Source organism: Styela clava, chromosome 5, assembly GCF_964204865.1.
Source record: "Styela clava chromosome 5, kaStyClav1.hap1.2, whole genome shotgun sequence".
In the NCBI taxonomy this organism is placed as follows: Eukaryota; Metazoa; Chordata; class Ascidiacea; order Stolidobranchia; family Styelidae; genus Styela; species Styela clava.
In genome coordinates, this window is record NC_135254.1 from 1,326,712 (window position 1) to 1,345,965 (window position 19,254).

Below are 19,254 nucleotides of genomic sequence, written 5' to 3' on the forward strand. Positions count from 1 at the left end.
AGACAATCTCAATTTCTTCAACTCATTATCGATTTTTGTAGTACATCATCAACAATTTCGTCAGATAATATTCTTTGCCTATCAAAATCTGACATTAATCTGATTACACCCAGTAGTTTGCATTTAAAAATAGCTCGCAAGTTACATTGCATTTGGAATACATCATCATATTTGACACTATTCCTGAACTCCCATATGGCTGATTTTCCACATTGAATGATTAATGATACCACTTCACTATGAATATTATTAGCAATAATTATGTCACAATTGATTTCCCTTACATTGCACCACTGCCAAAAGTCAATTATCCAATCACAATAACAAAATAAATGTATACAGGTTTCTTCATTTTCATTACAAAATACACATTGTCCATTCTCATCATCAAACCAATATTTTAATTTGTCCCCCGTAGGTAAACCATTATGTAAAATTTTCCAACTTAGAATTTTATATTTATTTGAGAGTTTATATTGCCAAATATTTGACCAGTTTATAGGAATATTCAAATTTAATTTTTGTGTAATGTACATATCATGCCGTGTAGCAATTTCTGTGATTTTCCTTATTTTCAATAAACTACTTATTTTTTTGGTGGATAAATTGGAGTTCATATATCTATCGATTCCAAGTCTGTTTTCGGGTAAATTATGATTTCTCGATAGAATTTCTTTCCAGCTAATAGGTAGATTGCCCCAAACCTGTTGGATTTCACTAGAGCATCTATTTAAATAAAAGAGCTTTCTTCTGTGATCCCCAATTTGATCAATAGAATATATTCTATTTGTTAAATAATGCACAGTGTTATCCACAATATCAGCCACAGAAATGACTTTTGCTTGGATCCATTTGGACGAAAATCTAAAATTTTGCTCTGAGATTAAGGGATTGTACCATAAAATTTCATTTTTAACCTCTGTAATATTAAAGGGATGATTTCTCTCCAACTCAATATCCTTGAATGAATTGATAATGGCGGTATAAAAATTAGGTATGGTAGTTACTTTGTCAAATTGGACTTTCAAATACAGACATTCCAAATTATCTTTGGACAAAATATTACAATAATTATTAATAAAATAATTGGCTCTTTTACTCCATGGCCTACTCTCGTTTTTGAGGATTTTAAAAATCCATTTGACCTGAAGACATATTCAAACCTCCGGATGTGAAAATATTAGATGTAATTTGTCTTGACACTAGTTGAGTTTTATTATTCCAAATGAATTTCCATATTATAGATTCTAATTTTCGAACGAAGTTTCCTGGCATAATTTCAAAATTGGCAATGTGCCACACTTTGGATAACATTAATGATTTGACAATAATAATTTTTCCTATCATTGATAACTTCCGTCCCTGCCATAAATTTACTACATTTTGAATTGAGTTAATGATTTTCAACCAGTTTTTATCTCTTGATACAACATTGTTTCCTATATAAGCTCCTAGAATTTTAAGCTCTTCTTGAATTTGAATACCCTTGTATGAAGGTCCTAAGTTTAGCCGTTTTGCTGACCCACACAACATTATGTTGCATTTTGGAATATTTATTCTCAAGCCTGTAGCTTTTTCAAATTCTGCCATTAATTTTAATACTTCATCTATGGAGGATAAACTTTCTACTGTGACAATAGTGTCATCCGCAAAACCTTTATATTTCTCTCTATCTCCTGCACAATTTTGAAAACCTATTATTGCTCTATTGTATCTGATGCTGGATGCTAACAATTCAGACATTATAATATATAAAAGTGGGGCAAGGGGGCAACCTTGTCTAACTCCTCGTGTTATACTAAATTGCTTTGATAAAAATCCATTTGTTATTATTTTTGCATTGGTGTTGTTAAATAGAGTATTGACCCATCGAATGAAATAATTACCAAAATTAACTTTTTTTAATATTCTTAGTAACAAAACTCTATCAACAGTATCGTAAGCCTTTTCTTGGTCTATACTAAAAATTATTAACGGTTGGTTTTGTTTATTCGCCCAGAAAATGTCATCTCTTATTGTTAATAAATTTTCATGAATCGTTCTTCCTTCAATAAATCCCGTTTGGTCATGATTTATTATATCAGGCAGTACTGCTTTCATTCTCAAAGCTAAAACTTTTGCGATTAATTTATATTCGAAATTAAGTAGAGTAATAGGTCTCCAATTTTTTATATCATTTTTATCTCCTTTTTTATAAAGTAAAGTTATTACACCAAGACTTGTGTTCTGAGACAGACATGATTGTTTATGATAACTATTATAGATTAGTAAGAGAATTGGGCGCAATTGTTTCCAAAATTTGACATAAAACTCTTTTGTTAAACCATCTAGGCCGGGGGATTTATTTAACTTCATTTGTTTGAACGCATTTTCCAATTCCTCTTCTGTTAATTCGTTATCCATTTCTTGTTTTTGCTCATCTGACACTTTTTGCTGATAATTATTTAATAAATAATTTTGAATATTAACGTCCAAATTTTCATCACTTTGATACAGATTTTTATAAAATTGTACCTGTTCTTCCTGAATTTCTTTACATGTATAAACTAAAGAGTTGTCAGATTTCCTCAAGGATTTGAACATTTTTGCTTTACCTTTAGATTTCTCTAAATTCAAAAAATATTTATTCGATTTTTCCCCTTTTTCCGCCCAATTAACTCTAGCCCTAATTATTGCCCCCTTGGATTTTTGTTCATAATACTCCTTAATTTCTAATTCTGTATCATGTATTGCTTGAAGAGTGTCCTCATCCTCTATATTATCTTGCATTTCCCTGTATGCTTCTCTATATTTTACTAGTAATTTATCTTCCCTTTGATTATCTGATTCTTTTTTTATTTTACTACAATGGATTGCCCATATTTTTATTTTGGATTTACATGTGTCCCAAAAAGCTCCTTTTTCTGCATCATCCAAGTTACATAATTTAAAATGCCATGCCTGTAGTATTGATTCAATTCCCAGGATAAAATACTCAAATTCAATCAGTTGTGCATTAAATTTCCAATAACCCGGTCCTCTTTTTACATTTTTAAAGGATGAAGTAACAATTTGAAATGGATAGTGGTCAGAAAAGGTGGCCATTTCAACATCTGTTCTAATAACATTATAGATTTGATTTGAAGATAAATACCATCTATCTAAACGACTCTGGGCCATTCGCGAACAGCCTCTTTTTTGTTTCCATGTATATACTTTAGAATTTAAATTTAAATGACGCCAAATATCAACAAGATTCCATTTATCTATAATTTCCTCCAATTTTACAATACTATTATCTCTTCTGAAATTTTGTTCCGGGTATTTATCTAGTTTATCTAACACGCAATTAAAGTCACCTCCCAGCCAAATTTGATATAGTGGAGTTGTTAACAAACTTATATAAAATTCAATTTTACTATCAATAAACTCAAAAAATTCTTTTCTATCCCTACAAGAATTTGGTGCATATATATTTATTAACATATGGAGAGATTCAGATGATTGCCAAGTCAAAATTATATATCTACCATTTATGTCAATTTCTTTAATAAATAATTCTGAATCCATTTTACTTGAAAATAAAATTGCTACACCACATGTTATATTAGAACTTACGGACCAAAATGCGTTATTCCCCCATTCCTTTGTCCATTCGTCTGCTTCTTCATCTGACCCACAATGCGTTTCTTGCAGGCAAATTATGTCTGATTTTCCCCTTTTTAAAAATTCAAAAATTGATTTTCGTTTAGCCATGTTTCGAATTCCCTTAACGTTATAAGTTAAAACTTTTACTCCCTCTTTAAAATGCATGATGTGTATCCTGTATGAAGAAAAAGAAAACTATGATAATATCTCCCTATGAAAGCAAAAATACTTCACTTCTAATACGAGCTAATGTGGGCTATCAAATTGCATGTATCAGTGTAGTTGAGTTTCAACTCCCAGTTTTATCCAATGCATGTTGGTATTTTTTCACATGCTTCTTGGCTATTGGAGGGCTGTCGTCTGTCGCCCTTTTTAGCTTTGGTTCTCTAAGTGTCACATATTCGTTTATATTTTCGATGACTACTTCCGCTCCTGTTGCACTAAGATGCATCATATCATCTAAATAATAGCTGTCCATGATTTTTTCTTCTGAGAAAGAATCTGGTTTTGGGACAAATACTACTCCTTGTTTCAGTGCTTCTTTTTCAAGTTGTTTGTTAATCCTGTCACAACCATATTTACCAGCACTTCTTCCATGAATTGGTATGATGCCACAGATATAAACATTGTCACTATATTCCCTTGCTTTGTGTATCATTTCCCGTATATCTTGTTTAATTTCGTCGTCTGTTTTATGGGTATCGTTTGTACCTGCATAAACAACAATTTTTCCAAATTTCCTTTGTTCATTTTCTATTTCGAAGGTTATGCGTTCAAAAGTTCCTCCTGAGTAAGTTCTTTTTATAATCTTTTTGTTTTTAATTTTTCTTTGCATGTGCGCCATCTGGGAGTCACCAATGAGTAGAATTTCATTCTTGTTCTCCGACTGGTTGCTGGCTGTTAACATATTTTCAGTTTCAGTGGCTTCCATTGATGAGTCTGGTTTATTCTCGGCGCTCTTGTCCTTCCTGGGATTTATCTTCGCAACATTGCTATTTGCTGACCTAGTATCTATTGTGGTATTTGTTATTTTCTTCGAGGTTTCAGGATTTATTGTTTTTTGTATTGTATTTCTCATCTCAACGTTATTTATTGGTTTCCCTCTAGTTATTTCTTGCCCTGTGTTTGAGACTCCGGCATTATTCTGGGATATATTTTCATTTCCAGTTTTTGTTGATGGTGACTGTGTATTTTGTTTGTTTACACTTGTTTGTTTCTGTAATTCTTTTGTTATTTCACTGATTACGGAAACGGTTTGATCTCTGGCAGCTCTTTCATAAGATTTTGACGTATCTGTATTTTCAGTATTTTCTTGATTAGCATTTTGACTTTTTTGGATTTGTTTTTTCTCAATACAATCTTTCTCTAAATGGGGTTTTCCTTTTCCTCCACAATATTTGCATTTCCTTCGTCTTGGACAAGCCTCCACTTCGTGACTTAGAGAATGGCATATGTAACACCAATTGTCAAATTTCCTCAAGTTAGCTGGTCTTGTGGTGTAATAAACCCCAAATTCATCACCTGTACAGCTACTTGGAAGTCTGACTATTGGTGGAATGTCACTATGCATGATTATTTTGCACTTTCTGATTCCGTTTTCCGTACCATCATCGTCCAAATATCTGTTGAACGACTTTATCTCCCCAAATTTTGATAAAATTTTATTAATTGTGTTGTCTGGTACTTCCACAGGTACATAGCTGAGTGTTACCTCAGTGGCATTAGAATATACCTCTTCTGGTTTGGCATTGTATACATTTTCCTGGTGTTTGTATGAAATTCCATTTTTGATTATTTTATCATAGAATTCTTTGGTTTTCAATTTGATCCTCCAGCAGCTCTTCTTATCCAAAAAGTATATGCTAGATATGCTTCCTATTGCCGTTTGATCATATATCAATTTCTTTATTTCTTCTCTTTTCAACCATCTGTTGTAGGGAAATTTGATGTTAAAAGTATTTACGTGTTCTACAAATTCTTCTTCTTCTTCTTCCATTCTATCACTTTCTTCATTTGCCTCCTCCTCGTCGTCTCCGTCTGGCATACTTCAGGCCTTCTGCAAATTCAGGTTACAATACTAGGCTAGTGCTTAATCCTTAATTATACAGCGAATAACACAAAGCAGCGACTAACAGACTGAAGACAGACCAGACACTTCGACACGGAGTTGCGATCACGTGACTATAACAACGACAAGTTCAGGCAAAGTTTTGTTCGTTTTGTTATTTTCTCAATTTGGAGATCCAGTACCGGTACGCTTCATACTTAATCAAAAAGCGAATAATTTTTCGTCAATCTTATTTTTGTCACTCTGACATAAAACAAAATAACGACGCCATGAGGCAACGCCATTCCGATGAAGTCTTTATCTAAGGTTTTGTTTGCTCTCCTGCTTTCATAATCAGTTTTTATTTATTTTTTTACCAATCATTTCATTGTTATGCTGATTATGAAGTCGAAATAAACTTATACTTAATACTTATGAGTCCGACGCCACAACCCACGAGGCATTTCACCAAAACATCGTGGCATGTTGCTCTTTGACCCCGTATTTCCATGGCGATGACAACGAGGAGAGTTTATTCTACGGTAATTTTCTGTCTTTGCGCGGACGGTTTTTGGTGTATTGGATTGGATTGGATGATCTCATACATAGGTCAATCATGATGTGACATGACATTGACATTTTCTATGCAACACCAACTTAAATGGATAGTACATGAAAAGATTCCAATGTCCAAATTTATGCATCATTTTGATTTAATTCATACATAGATAGTGAATAGAGAAATGCCAAAAAACCCACTTTGGCTGTTTTCTGATTTTCTGTCTAATTTTCTATTTTCTAATTTCCATGCAAAAACTAACTAAATCGATTAATTATTGGTAACTATATATAAAATGTGTGCACGAATTGGATGACGACTGATAATATGGATTAACCTATATTCAATGGATATAAATTGGACTATAGGCTATATGATACAAAACTCCGGTAATGGTATGGTTTTATATTTTAATTGTTACATATATTATTGAACTTGTGGGCAATGTGTTTTGAAATTATGAAATTGTTTTAATTGGGTGCAAATTATACTAATTCGACAATAAAATTAATATACGAAAATTCCGTTTGGCTTTGGAATTTATTTGGCAAAAAAAAAAAAAAAAAAAAAAAAAAAAGGTTTTTGGTGTATTTCGGTGATTTTGATGGATAAAACTAAGCTCGACGGCAGAACCATGACGAGCTGACGCGCATTACTCGAAGTAATAACAATTCAATTTAAATACCATAGAATTCTTCCCACTACAGTCTATAAGACTAGTTGAATCTAATTTCATAATCAGTTTTTATTTATTTTTTTTACCAATCATTTTATTGTTATGCTGATTATGGAGTTGAAATAAACTTATACTATACTAATATTTTTCTCCTAACTGACTATATTGTAGGCCTACATATCGTCATTGTGTGTTACCGTGTTTTTCGTCATAGTTTTATTTGTATAGCGTATTTCATGTCTGTTATCCTATTATACCGCACCAGTCCTAAACTGCCTACAGGAGTGACTCCTCATGACAGGAGTGACGGGCCGTGGCTCATCAAGCTATGGGCCGCGGCCCCATCAGGAAAATTTCAATTATCTTACCAAAATTTTCAATTTTTACAAAATTGTCAATATTCGAACAAAAAAATATACTCCTGTAGTATGTGTACCAGGTTAGGGTTAGGATCAAAAAAAAATTCAGATTTTTTACATTATAGTTCTATTATGAGTTCGGGGACTGTCTGTGTTAGCCAAGTGAATAGTCCTTTTACACAACTTGATGGGCCGCGGCCCATAGCCTGATGCCGAGGCCCAATTTGATGAGCCGTGGCCCCGGCCCATGGGCCGCAGAGGAGTCACCACTTCCACTCTAAACTGCTGTTATAATTGTTAGGGGTGCATATCGCCTATCTGTGTCTTAGGCCAGTGCTACAGGGGTGGTGACTCCTCTACGACCCATGGGCCGGGGCCACGGCCCATCAAATTGGGCCACATGGGCCGTGGCCCATCAAGCTATGGGCCGCGGCCCCGTCAGGAAAAATTCAATTATCTTACCAAAATTTTCAATTTTTAGAAAATTTTCAATATTCGAACCAAAAAATAAACTCCTGTAGTATGTGTACCAGGTTAGGGTTAGGGCAAAATTTTGTTCAGATTTTTTACATTATAGTTCTATTATGAGTTTGGGGACTGTTTGTGTTAGCCAAGTGAATAGTTTCTTTACACAACTTGATGGGCCGCGGCCCATAGCCTGATGGGCCGAGGCCCAATTTGATGGGCCGTGGCCCCGGCCCATGGGCCGAAGAGGAGTCACCACTTCCACTCGGCCAGTGAGGTCTTGAATATGTATCTCGTCTCTTTTTTACTGTTTATTTAATTATTATGCAGATATTGTTACATTATTGGGGGGAAAATAAACATACATAATCATATTTATAACAGTTGTTCGTCTTCATTACCTGAACAATATAAATAAAAATATTGAATATGAGTATACCGATGTATATTGATGAAGTTAGTAAATCTTTATTACTGGAGAACTATCTGCAAATGGATATTACAGGCGTTTGTATTGAAGTATTGGATAATTTCTAGTCGGAAATACTATCATCAAGAAAAATAAATCTGTAAATGGGATTCCTGGACTCATCATGGTAGGGATATCTCTTAATTATACCTGTTTGAATATACTTGTTGTTTATAGCAATATTCGAAAGCCTAAGATAATGACATATAGAATAGGACAGGGTGGTCCAAACCCAGATTCATTATCTGTGGCCTGCGTCGCATTCGCAGAGTACCGGTAATTGAAAGTGTTGTTTCATCATAAAATTAATCAGAAAAATGTGTTGACATATTGTTACATCACTAATGTTATTGAATCGACTAGTGTTATATGGTTAGCTGAGGCAACTAGCAAGATTGAACGATGTATTTGGCAGGCTAAATTGTGAGTGGGAGTGGTGACTCCTCTGCGGCCCATGGGCCGGGGCCACGGCCCATCGAATTGGGCCTCGGCCCATCAGGCTATGGGCCGCGGCCCATCAAGTTGTGTAAAGAAACTATTCACTTGGCTAACACAGACAGTCCCCGAACTCATAATAGAACTATAATTTATAGTAGGTATGTTACAAAAAAATTAAAGTTCATCCGATTTGGATAAAAACTGCACCAGTGGATAGATCTAAGTGAAAATAAGAAAACAATACCAAGTTTGCGAAAAATGGTCAAGAATTAACGGAGATATCTGCATTTAAGTACCGCCCGATAGGCCAATTTTTTCCATAAGGATTGTATTGCGCCGACTCAAAAACTGTGACCGCGAGAATGTCAGACCGATAAACAAGAGAATGTATGTCGGCTATTTTTGGAGGTAATCGAAAAAAATTTTGAACGAAAAGTTATTGTGAATAGAAGAACCTAATGCAAAAAAATTTACAAATTCTTTTTAACGATATTAGCTGCTTTTCAATTAATTATGTACGAAAAAGTTTCTGAACTTTACATAACCTCTGGTCGGCAACGACTTTCCCAATACGCAAGTTCCCGCATACGCGGCAATTAACTGATTTAGCGTTTTTCATATCCGACCTTAGTGAACGATTAATTATCATTTAATATTCCTTTAACTCGTAGGAGATTTACCGCGCTTAGTGAAACGCAAAACGAGAGAAATCGCTGCGAGGGAAAATGTCGGCATTCAGTCGATAACTGATGCGCGTTGACAGACGCGTGCTAAGATCATACTTCTCGTGCCTTGAATTAATTTGTACCGTTTCGTAAACGTATACGAATTGACTTTTTTCAATAAGAACTTTAATAAATATGAAAAAAAAAACACATATCAATCTTTAATTTTTTGATGTACGTCACATCTAAGAAAATTCAGATTACTTTAGGATTTTATTCTGGCAACGATCATTGAGGCCGTCGGAAGATCGTCGCAAATCAACGCTGGAGTTGAGCATATTAGTTTGACAGTGCCTCGTTGCGGGTAATAATTAACGATGTTCTGATTGAACAAACATCATAAAAATTGGTAAGTATCAAGTTAGGAATGACATACATGCGTCCATATATATTTTATTGGTGTCCATAGACAATATCATTAATTTGCAGTACGTATAACTTTAGCGTAATTTTTAAAAGCCCCGAATGTTGGGAAATTTATGCGCTAATGAAAAAATTCAAATACCAAATCATAGTTGCGCATTTTATCTAAGTTATGTCCAAATTTCATGGAATTCCAAGCAACAGCAGGCAGCCCGTAGTCGTTTTTATGAGCGGTATTCTGACACGGCGTTACGGTACTTAGCAGACGTGGTGCGTACATTTTTTGGCGCGAAAAAGCGCGTTTTGTAACATTCCTACGTATAATGTAAAAAATCTGAATTTTTTTTGTCCTAACCCTAACCTGGTACACATACTACAGGAGTATATTTTTTTGGTTCGAATATTGACAATTTGGTAAAAATTGAAAATTTTGTGAAGATAATTGAATTTTTCCTGATGGGGCCGCGGCCCATCAAGCTATGGGCCACGGCCCATGTGGCCCAATTAGATGGGCCGTGGCCCCGGCCCATGGGCCGTAGAGGAGTCACCACTCCTGTAGTAAATTGTTATTTGGCTTTCTATCTTTTGGCTAACAATTTTAGCATTAGCATCATAGAAAACTGGAAATTGAATGCATCCAATTAGCCAAGGTTGGTTATGCCTGATAACTAAATATTAATGTTATGAACTAACATTATGTTTTGCCTAATGTGATTACCTGACAATACAATTTGCAACCAGCCTAAACAGTATTGCAAAAAATGCTACCTATGCTATATATCAGAAAATGTAGTAATTACCATCTTGTATAGCTGTAACCAAATCTTTGGTAATCAATCGATCTGCAGTTATTTTTTAAATTTGAGTTTGGAAAAAAGACTGGTGAATTTGAACAGATTTTTAAATTAAAAATATTGAACATCATTGACTGTGATAGGTGCATACAGCGATTTGAAGGGTCGGCATATATGCGAAATTTTATACATCCACTATCTTAAAGCTTTTTAGGAGGTCGGCTCATGTGCGAGATGTACTTATATGTGAGGATATACGGTACATTTGCTGATGCACTTTTTTCGTTATGATCATGAAGAGTTTGAAATGTTACACCAAATTTTAATATAGGAATACTTTCGCAGGTTTATTCGTGATTTTGCATGTTTTAGCTTGATAATTGACAAATAATGATGAATGTGTTTGCACAATAAATGTTTGTTTTGCATTGCACTATTTACCTATTCTTGGCACTATTGTGGCCCGCAAACAATGCAAAAATAATTTTGTGCTTATTTTTAGCTTAAGTCTTCTTAAACTTGATATTCGGATTAATATATTTTACAATAAATTCGCTGCCAAAATGTCCGCCAATCACGTTATTCAATTCACTTTGCACTGCCAGCTGTTATTTGTCTTATTCTTTTTAAAAACTGACCAGTGCAGTTTTTGTGCCCTTTCGGCTTGGAGGGCAATAATCCCTGTCGTGGTTGTCGTGGTTCGTCATATTGTTAAGACATCATAATCTGCTTTCCTGTCTCCCAATCACACATGCTCCAATGGTACTATTTCTTATTACCTGGGAGTCCATGCATCTAAAACAAATTATGGCCCTCCAGAAGTGTGTGTACCAATATGGAGGTAACTGATTTTGTTATTCATTTGGCCAACACAGACAGTCCCTGAACTCATAATACAACTAAAATAAGTAGAATTGAAATAAAATTAAGGCCTAAGCCAAACCTGGTACACACAATACGAGAGTACCCTAATTATTAATTAACTTTTCCCGTAACCAACATGGTCTTGTACCAGAGGGTGTGGATTGCTGTATGGATGAGACTCCTGAAATATTATATTTCTTCCTATTCTGCTTAGAATAGTATTCATTAAGTGCGCTTGGCCAGAATAATTTGTGCTGGGTATATTTCAGTTTATACAGACGTTATTTTCAATTCAATGGAAATTCATTAAAACTATAGTCGTAATTTGGGCAGTAACACTTCGGCCGGCCTGCAGGCCATAATTCCCATAATGGGTCGCTAGAAAACGAGAATGGGATCCACAAAAAAAAATGGGCTGATTAAGCTGTGAAGCAAATACTGTCAGATTCAAGGAATCTTATAAGTTTACCATTCTGGAATTAGGATAAGCTAGGATAGGATTTAAATATTTATCCCGGGGGAGAGGAAAGACGGCTTAACCGTGAGACGATCCACGGCTTTCAGTTACCATTCCGATTAGTTAGTTATTTGTTTTCGGAAGCATGGACTTGATGGTAGAGGAAGCCGTAACCGATCAGAGTTTACGTGAACCACCCAACGGTGTAGAGAAGTCCAGCAATCCTTTCGCACATGCCCATCCCCACATGGGATTCGAACCTGCGCACCCACGCAGAGTAATCAGAACTGTGGTGGCGAGCGTATTCCTAACGCACGATGAGCCACACCGCTGCGGAAAACTGTTTCCTGAATAATAATCACTTATAATTGTGTATGGACTGCATTACTAGAGCTTGCAAATACTCATTATTGGTTGTTCAGTTTTTTTTCTTTTTTCTTGTTCATGTTACTGTGGAATTGATTTAATTTTACTAATTTTTGCATTTCTTTCTATTTTATTTGCATGGTATTGTGTCTGGTATATTCAATGTTTTTATGACTTTTTAGTTAAGGTGGGTGTAACTCAACTATGAAATTTGTCCCTGGGTACTAGTCTATCTTGGGTATGGGTCTTGGGTAATGTACGGTACTTGGGTCATATTTTCTTAGTTAGTTTGCTTGGTGGAAGCATTTGTGCACTTTGGTGTTGTCGAATAGGTTGAGAATTCTTGTAAAAATTTACCGGTAGGTTTTTAGGTTCTTCCTTGTCCATATACCTGTAAAAATAATTTATTTTGAAATAATTTTGTATGAGGATTTTTTTGGTTTTATTACATTTGTATGGTATTGTGTCTGTTAGGTTTTAGCACAGTGTTTGGCAAATGCTCGGGTCGCGAGATGTTAGAAATATTTTTAGGGTTGTGCCAATCGCGCCAGAAAGTGCTTACAGACCATAAGTTAAGGTGATATTAGTCCGTAAGTGGTTCAGAGCACAAAAAAAGAACTCTGGAACTAGACTTTTGTGCTGAGTTAAATGGAACGTTTTAAATACTTTACTGCTGGTTGTTATTCTCAGTTTAAATCTGTAGTTTGGTCAAAAATTTTTTTTTGGGTGCAAGCACTTGTGCACTGAGACCTGTGTTCCACCATTATTAGGGACTTCTTCAACAAGATCCATAAAATTTAGCAACGGATTTTATTTGTGGGCAGTTTTTTTTTTTTTGCAAATGGAAACTTGGGACAATTACGAAATTTTGGCAGTTGGTTAGAAAAAGTGAGATTTACAGAAATATTGCTTCATTTATCTTTTGTCATTTTGGATCATATTTTAGTTTTATTTTCAAAGCTGTACTTTTGATGTACTTAAGCTGTTTTAGTTTTGATTTTATATTTGCGTTACTTCCCGAAGTATGTGTACCCGGTTAGCATTAGGCCATAATGTCAGACACAAATACAACGGGAGTCATTTGGCTAGTCCCCGAACTCGTCACAAGGGGCCATAATTTTTGAGAACCTCTGCCTTATTGTTTTTTGAAGCTGACAAAGTGCTCAGCCCAATATTCACTCTTTCTTGTTTTTCTGTGTTCCCTCGAATGCAATAGTGCAGTTTTCAATGCAGAAATAGTATAGTAGCATCCCCAAGTATCGGAGATATGAGTGACCGACTAGAAGATGTAATCAGAGGATGTGTGAGACAATTTGCTTCAACTCCAGATTTCACAACCTTTGCACAATCTGGGAACGGACTCTCACTCAGTGTGCAAGATGTCACTACGGTCATTGAAAACCACAGATTTTCTGTTGAAGAACAGAAGAAGAAATTGTTCTGGCTTTGGGTTGAAAGAAACCGACCGAATGCAACTGCACAAAGGATAAGGAATCTTGTTACGCGATACCATGCAGCTGAACAACAAGGCGCTGCTGCTCCTATTGACAGACTTGAAGATGTTTTTCAAGATGTTATTAAACAATTTACATCCAAGGAATTCAAGCAGTTTGCGAGATCAGGGCACGGCTTATCTCTTACTGAGTATGAAGTTGACACTATCACAGAAAATAATAGATTCTCAGTGGAAGAACGCAACGTTAAATTACTGTGGAAATGGAGGCATTCTAAGTATCCAAACACTAATGATGCAGCTGTGATAGAAAGAATAAGAGCAGTGGTTGGGCTTTATGTTCAAGATGCAAATCAAGTGGAGGAAGAGCAGATCATTCAGGAAGATGGAGACAGAATGTTGGAATCATTCAAAAAACTTTCTATGAAACCAACTCAAACAACTGAAGTTTCAGAAGAAAAAGAATTTCTTGAAGTCGTGAAAAATTATACAAAGCAGATGTTGGAATCTAGATTGAAATCCGCCAGTGAAAAAACAAAAATGGATGATTTTATACTTCCCAAGGTTACCGAGTTTAAGGAATCCGAATCCAACGAACAGAGTAGTTTGCAATCAGTGGATATCACGAAGATTCATTATGATAACTTAGTCAACCGTGTGATGTTGCTAGGAGACACAGGCTCTGGAAAAACAACATTCTCGATGAAATATGCATTGTCAGCGCTGGAAAATAAATTAAACTTTTCGAATGAAATTAAGATGGTCTATTTTGTGGATGTTTCTAATTTACAAGGGGATTCTCAATCAACCGCTTTTGATCTTCTATTCGTTCAACAACTTGGTTCGAAACTTCCCGAGCATCTCCATCGTGTTGGACAAAAGTGGTTGAAACTGAATTCAAAACATATTCTGCTTGTAGTTGATGGGTTGGATCAGAGTCTGAAGCCTTTTGCAAATGATTATGGAAGAATTGGAGTGGACACTCTAGCGGAAACCAACACTATTCTCGCTAATATTTTATCCGGCCACATGTATCCAGGAATGAAGATTTTGTCAACGACTCGTTGGAATGTTTATTGGAAGTTGCCTCCAGATCTCAAAGCCTCCTTAAATCTCACCTTAGGGGGATGGGATGATGAAACACTGAAAGTTCTTGCTAAAAAGTTATTTAGTCCTGAAGCAAAAAATATCTTTGATGATTTGAGACGTGAAGCACCAGAACTTGTTTCAAACCCAATGTTTTTTTTCTACTTGGTCCGAGTTTTGAAAGATTCCCAAGAAATCGATGTTGAAACTCTAACAAATCTCATGATTTCTGTTCTGAGACTTTTTTCAGGATCTCGTCATGGACGAAATGTCGGAAGTCTTTTATTGGAACTCATGAAGTTGGCTTACCACGGAATGATAGAGAATCGATTTGTTTTCACTGCAAGCTATATTAGATCACTTAAGTTGAATATGAATGACATGCGTGGTCTTGTTGAGATGGATGCCGACACTCGATTTGTTGAGTATGTTGCAGATGACGATGATATGAAAATTAGATTCTCTCATCAAAGTATAGGAGAGATACTTGCTGCCCTGTATGCCTGCACTCTTGATTTGCATGAATTCACAAAGTTTATCGAGGATAATTATAATAAACAGGGAATGGAAGTCGTTATAAAACATATCTTTGGAATTATTCTCAACAAATCAACTTCAGAAAAAGCAGCGAAATATCTTCCTGATAACTTGCATATCAAGTCTGAATACCTGATGGGCTACTTGGATAAATTATTGGAAGTAAAAGTCATTTCAGATAAACGAGTCATGACTTTATTACATGAATGTGGTTCTGATGTGATCAAAAAAGTTTGCTCACAAACAGAAGAGATGGACTTTTACTATCAAACACTCCAACCTGGAGAACAGCATGCAGTGATGTCTGTTGCTGAGCATAGTCCTTCACTTCATACTTTGAATCTATTGCAATTGAAAATACATCCTGAAAATTATTCTTCTCTGCAACATGTTCTTGGTTCTGGGCGGAATGTTCATGTGAATTACTTCAATCTTATCAATTGTGATTCTGATGCTGAGAAACTTCGAATCCTGAATGAAGCCGTGATGAAGGGAAACCTTAAGATTAGGTGGTACCTCACAATAAGAGAAAGTCCAGCACTTGAACCTTCTGGTTATTCTTATCTAATTGGATTGGTTTGTCATGGTGGTGCAAAAATACTTGAACTGAGTAGCTGTGGCCTGAATGCAGAGAAAATAAGTAAGATGAATCAAGCAGTCATTGAATATGGTGTCAAGTTGGATTTATTGGATATTGGTAATAATCCTAACATGGATGCAGAAGCATTTCAACAATTGCCTCAATTATTAGGGAATGCAAAGACTGAAGATCTCACACTGAGTGACTGTGGCCTGAATGCAAATAAAATAAGTAAGATGAATCAAGCAGTCATTAAATATGGTGTGAAGTTGAATATATTGGATATTGTAAAGAATCCTAACATGGATGCAGACGCATTTCAACAACTGGCAAAGTTGCTGAAAAATACTGAGGCAAAGTATCTGTGGGCACAACATTGCACCCCAACAATTGAGCAGTTATCAGCTCTTTGTTCTAGTTTAGAAAATGAAGATGTCGAGTTGCCTAACTTAGACCTGGGAAGATCAACTACAGAATCCCTGACTGATGATGAACTGATAATTGTTTCTAGATTGGTTCAGAGGGTGGGAGAGCTCGACTTCTTATGTCAAGAGTTGTCCAAGTCAAAGATGGAATTTCTGTTGAAGAAAACTGTGAGACTTTGTCCAAGTGCAGAGATAAATAGTAATTCATGGGGTTTCCGTATAATTAATCCAATCATGGTTCAGGCTCGAATGGACTTACACATGTGTTTCCAAGCATGAAGCATCCAAAGATACTTCACAAATATCCAACCCATTCCTAATTAACCCAGAAACAAAGAATACTGTCCTTTGGGGTGCGAAATACTTCAAAAAAAAAGTTTGGAGTTTCCAATTAAAATTCCTACTTCAAAGCACAGAATACTGTTGAATATCAGGCAATTCTGCATTTCATTTGGGAGGCCTACACTTTAAATCAAGCAATCGGACTAATATTATCACTAATATATTTATTCTGAATTTTATTGTGATGATTAGATTTATTTGAAGCTTATTATTCTCCATATTTTGACTTGATAGAACAGCCACTTGGATATTCATATCCTTAAAATAAAGTGAAAGTCATATGTTCTTTGTTTCAATATATTTTCATGTTCATTTATAATCTTCGACTCTCTTCATTCATTTTTTTCATATTTTTAATCATGTAATAGGTACCGTATATGATCGCGTATAGGCCGAGTTTAAAACTCAAAAAAAAAGTTGCCCAACTAAGGGACCGTCTTATGCGCGCATAACTCAGATAGCACCAAAAAATCGGCTCCTTCGCGCATCGAGACTTTGATCACGCAACGAAATGATATAATGCTGACTTGCCGGTAATTGCAACAGCTACAGACCATGCTTAATTCTCACGATAAAGAGCGTGCACGCACACACCACACACGCGATCGCTTGTCTAGGTGTGATTGTCTGATCATTAACGTGACCGCTTGTATTTGATTAAATTTAATTGTATCTTTTGCATAAGAGCAACAGCCAGGGTTGTCCAAAACGAATCGAATATTCGAATGTATTCGAATATGAAAGTATTCGAATACCTTTTCGCTGAATTTCGAATAATTCCGAATAGTAGCCACTTTTCGTCGTAAACGTGGTTTCACGGGAATCCTCAAACAAATTTTTACGCTGTCTCACGTATTGTAATGACGATGAAATGGATTCGGCACTTTGATTGTTTATATTCTGTGCAACCGTACGTCGCATAGTGTTGCGACACATTTGCACGTTTGCGTGGGTGGACATTGCCGAAATTCGACTAAGAGGCTTTTAATTTACAAATTCATTTCCATTACGTCGAAAAATTGACAATTACCTTATTTACCAGCTAACAAGTCGCTTTTCTAGACCCAGACAAGGGGGGCGTCTAATTGAGCAAGTATGTTTATTTTATATCTATGTGCAGGGTTGTCCAAAACGAATCGAATATTCGAATGTATTCGAATATCAAAGTATTCGAATACCTTTTCGGCTGATTTTCGAATAATTCCGAATAGTAGCCACTTTTCGCCGTAAACGTGGTGTTTCGTTTTACGGGAATATTTAAACGACTTTTTACGCTGTCTCACGTAATGACGATGAAATAGAATCGGCACTTTGATTGTTTATATTCTGTGCGACCGTACGTCGCATAGTGTTGCGACACATTTGCACGTTTGCATATTTAATTTTTATGTGGCCTGCTTATTATTCGCATGAGTCTTCTCAAGCATGATTTGTGTAACCTTATATTTGGGTCTTAGGGTCTGCCAATCATGATATTTAATCGCAGGCTGGTTATCGTTACTTTAAAGAGAAACACATCCACCAAGATAAAATGATTTGTGACCCTTTCGTTTTGCCGATTCAGCAAAACACGACAGGGACAGGAAAACAGCTGTGAAATAACCCATGGACGTACAGTGTAGTACCTATCACATTCCAAAATTATTTCAACATTCGGGTTAATAGGTTGTCCAAAATGATTGCCGCTTTACAACTTAAATTTACCGCTCAATTGTTAAAAATAGTTAATTCTGTGAGTATGATTCTACCAAACTAACATGATCTGGTTCTAAACATATGAAATTATTAGCGAATTAATGCCAAATACAACGGGTATTTGTGGACATGAAATACGTGGTAAACTGCCCAATTATAATTAATTTCGTATTCGTGTTTACAAAATAATAAAACTAATAATTCTAAAATGCAACGGCGATCCGTGGCCTTCAAATGTGTGGTAAACTGCCCGATTTACCAACATTTGAGTTATGATAATAGAAATAAATTAACACGGTAAGGCATTTTAAGTAGTGGTATCGGTCATGGATTCGAATATTTTGTGCAGCACAAAATCATCCTAGTAAAAAGTCCATACTTTTAAATACAAACCAATGGCAACCATTCTCCAAATTAGTTCCCAAGAGCGGGATAAAATATAAATTCTTTTTCCGACTCATGACACATTTTCGTGAGTACGAAAATAAGAATCAAAACTAATTATATTCGGCACAATATCACGGCAATCTGTGGACATATATTGTGTGGCAAACTCGCGAATAATATTAATTTTTGATTCCTATTTTCGTATTTACAAAATACAACGGCGATCTGTGGACTTACAATGGATGATAAACTACCTTCCTAAACTATTTTCCTATTTATGAAATAATAAAAGTATTATTACTCAAACATACAACGGCGATCTGCGGACTTGAAATGTGTGGTAAAGTTCCCAAATATAATTAATTTTTGATTAGTATTTTTGTACTCACGAAAAAATTGTCACAAGTCGGAAAAATGCCTCATACTTTATCCCGCTTTTCGACAAATAATTTGGATAATGGTTGGTATTTAAAAGTATGGGCATTTTACTAGGATGATTTTGTGTTGCGCAAATATTCTAATCCATCATCGATACCACTA

At 35.5% G+C, this 19,254-nt stretch overlaps 2 protein-coding genes across 4 annotated transcripts in view; both read left to right on the forward strand.

The window, feature by feature from the left end:
• Positions 1 to 17,347, forward strand: part of LOC144422839 (uncharacterized) — a 65,931-nt gene extending 48,584 nt beyond the window's left edge. The window contains exon 2 of the mRNA XM_078112712.1: positions 12,397 to 17,347. Coding sequence (XP_077968838.1) covers positions 13,477 to 16,569 — 3,093 coding nt within the window. The 5' untranslated portion in view covers positions 12,397 to 13,476 and the 3' untranslated portion in view covers positions 16,570 to 17,347. The remainder of the gene's footprint in view (positions 1 to 12,396) is intronic.
• LOC120344542 (uncharacterized) overlaps positions 1 to 19,254 on the forward strand; it is a 205,501-nt gene that overhangs the window by 43,697 nt on the left and 142,550 nt on the right. The window lies entirely within an intron of this gene.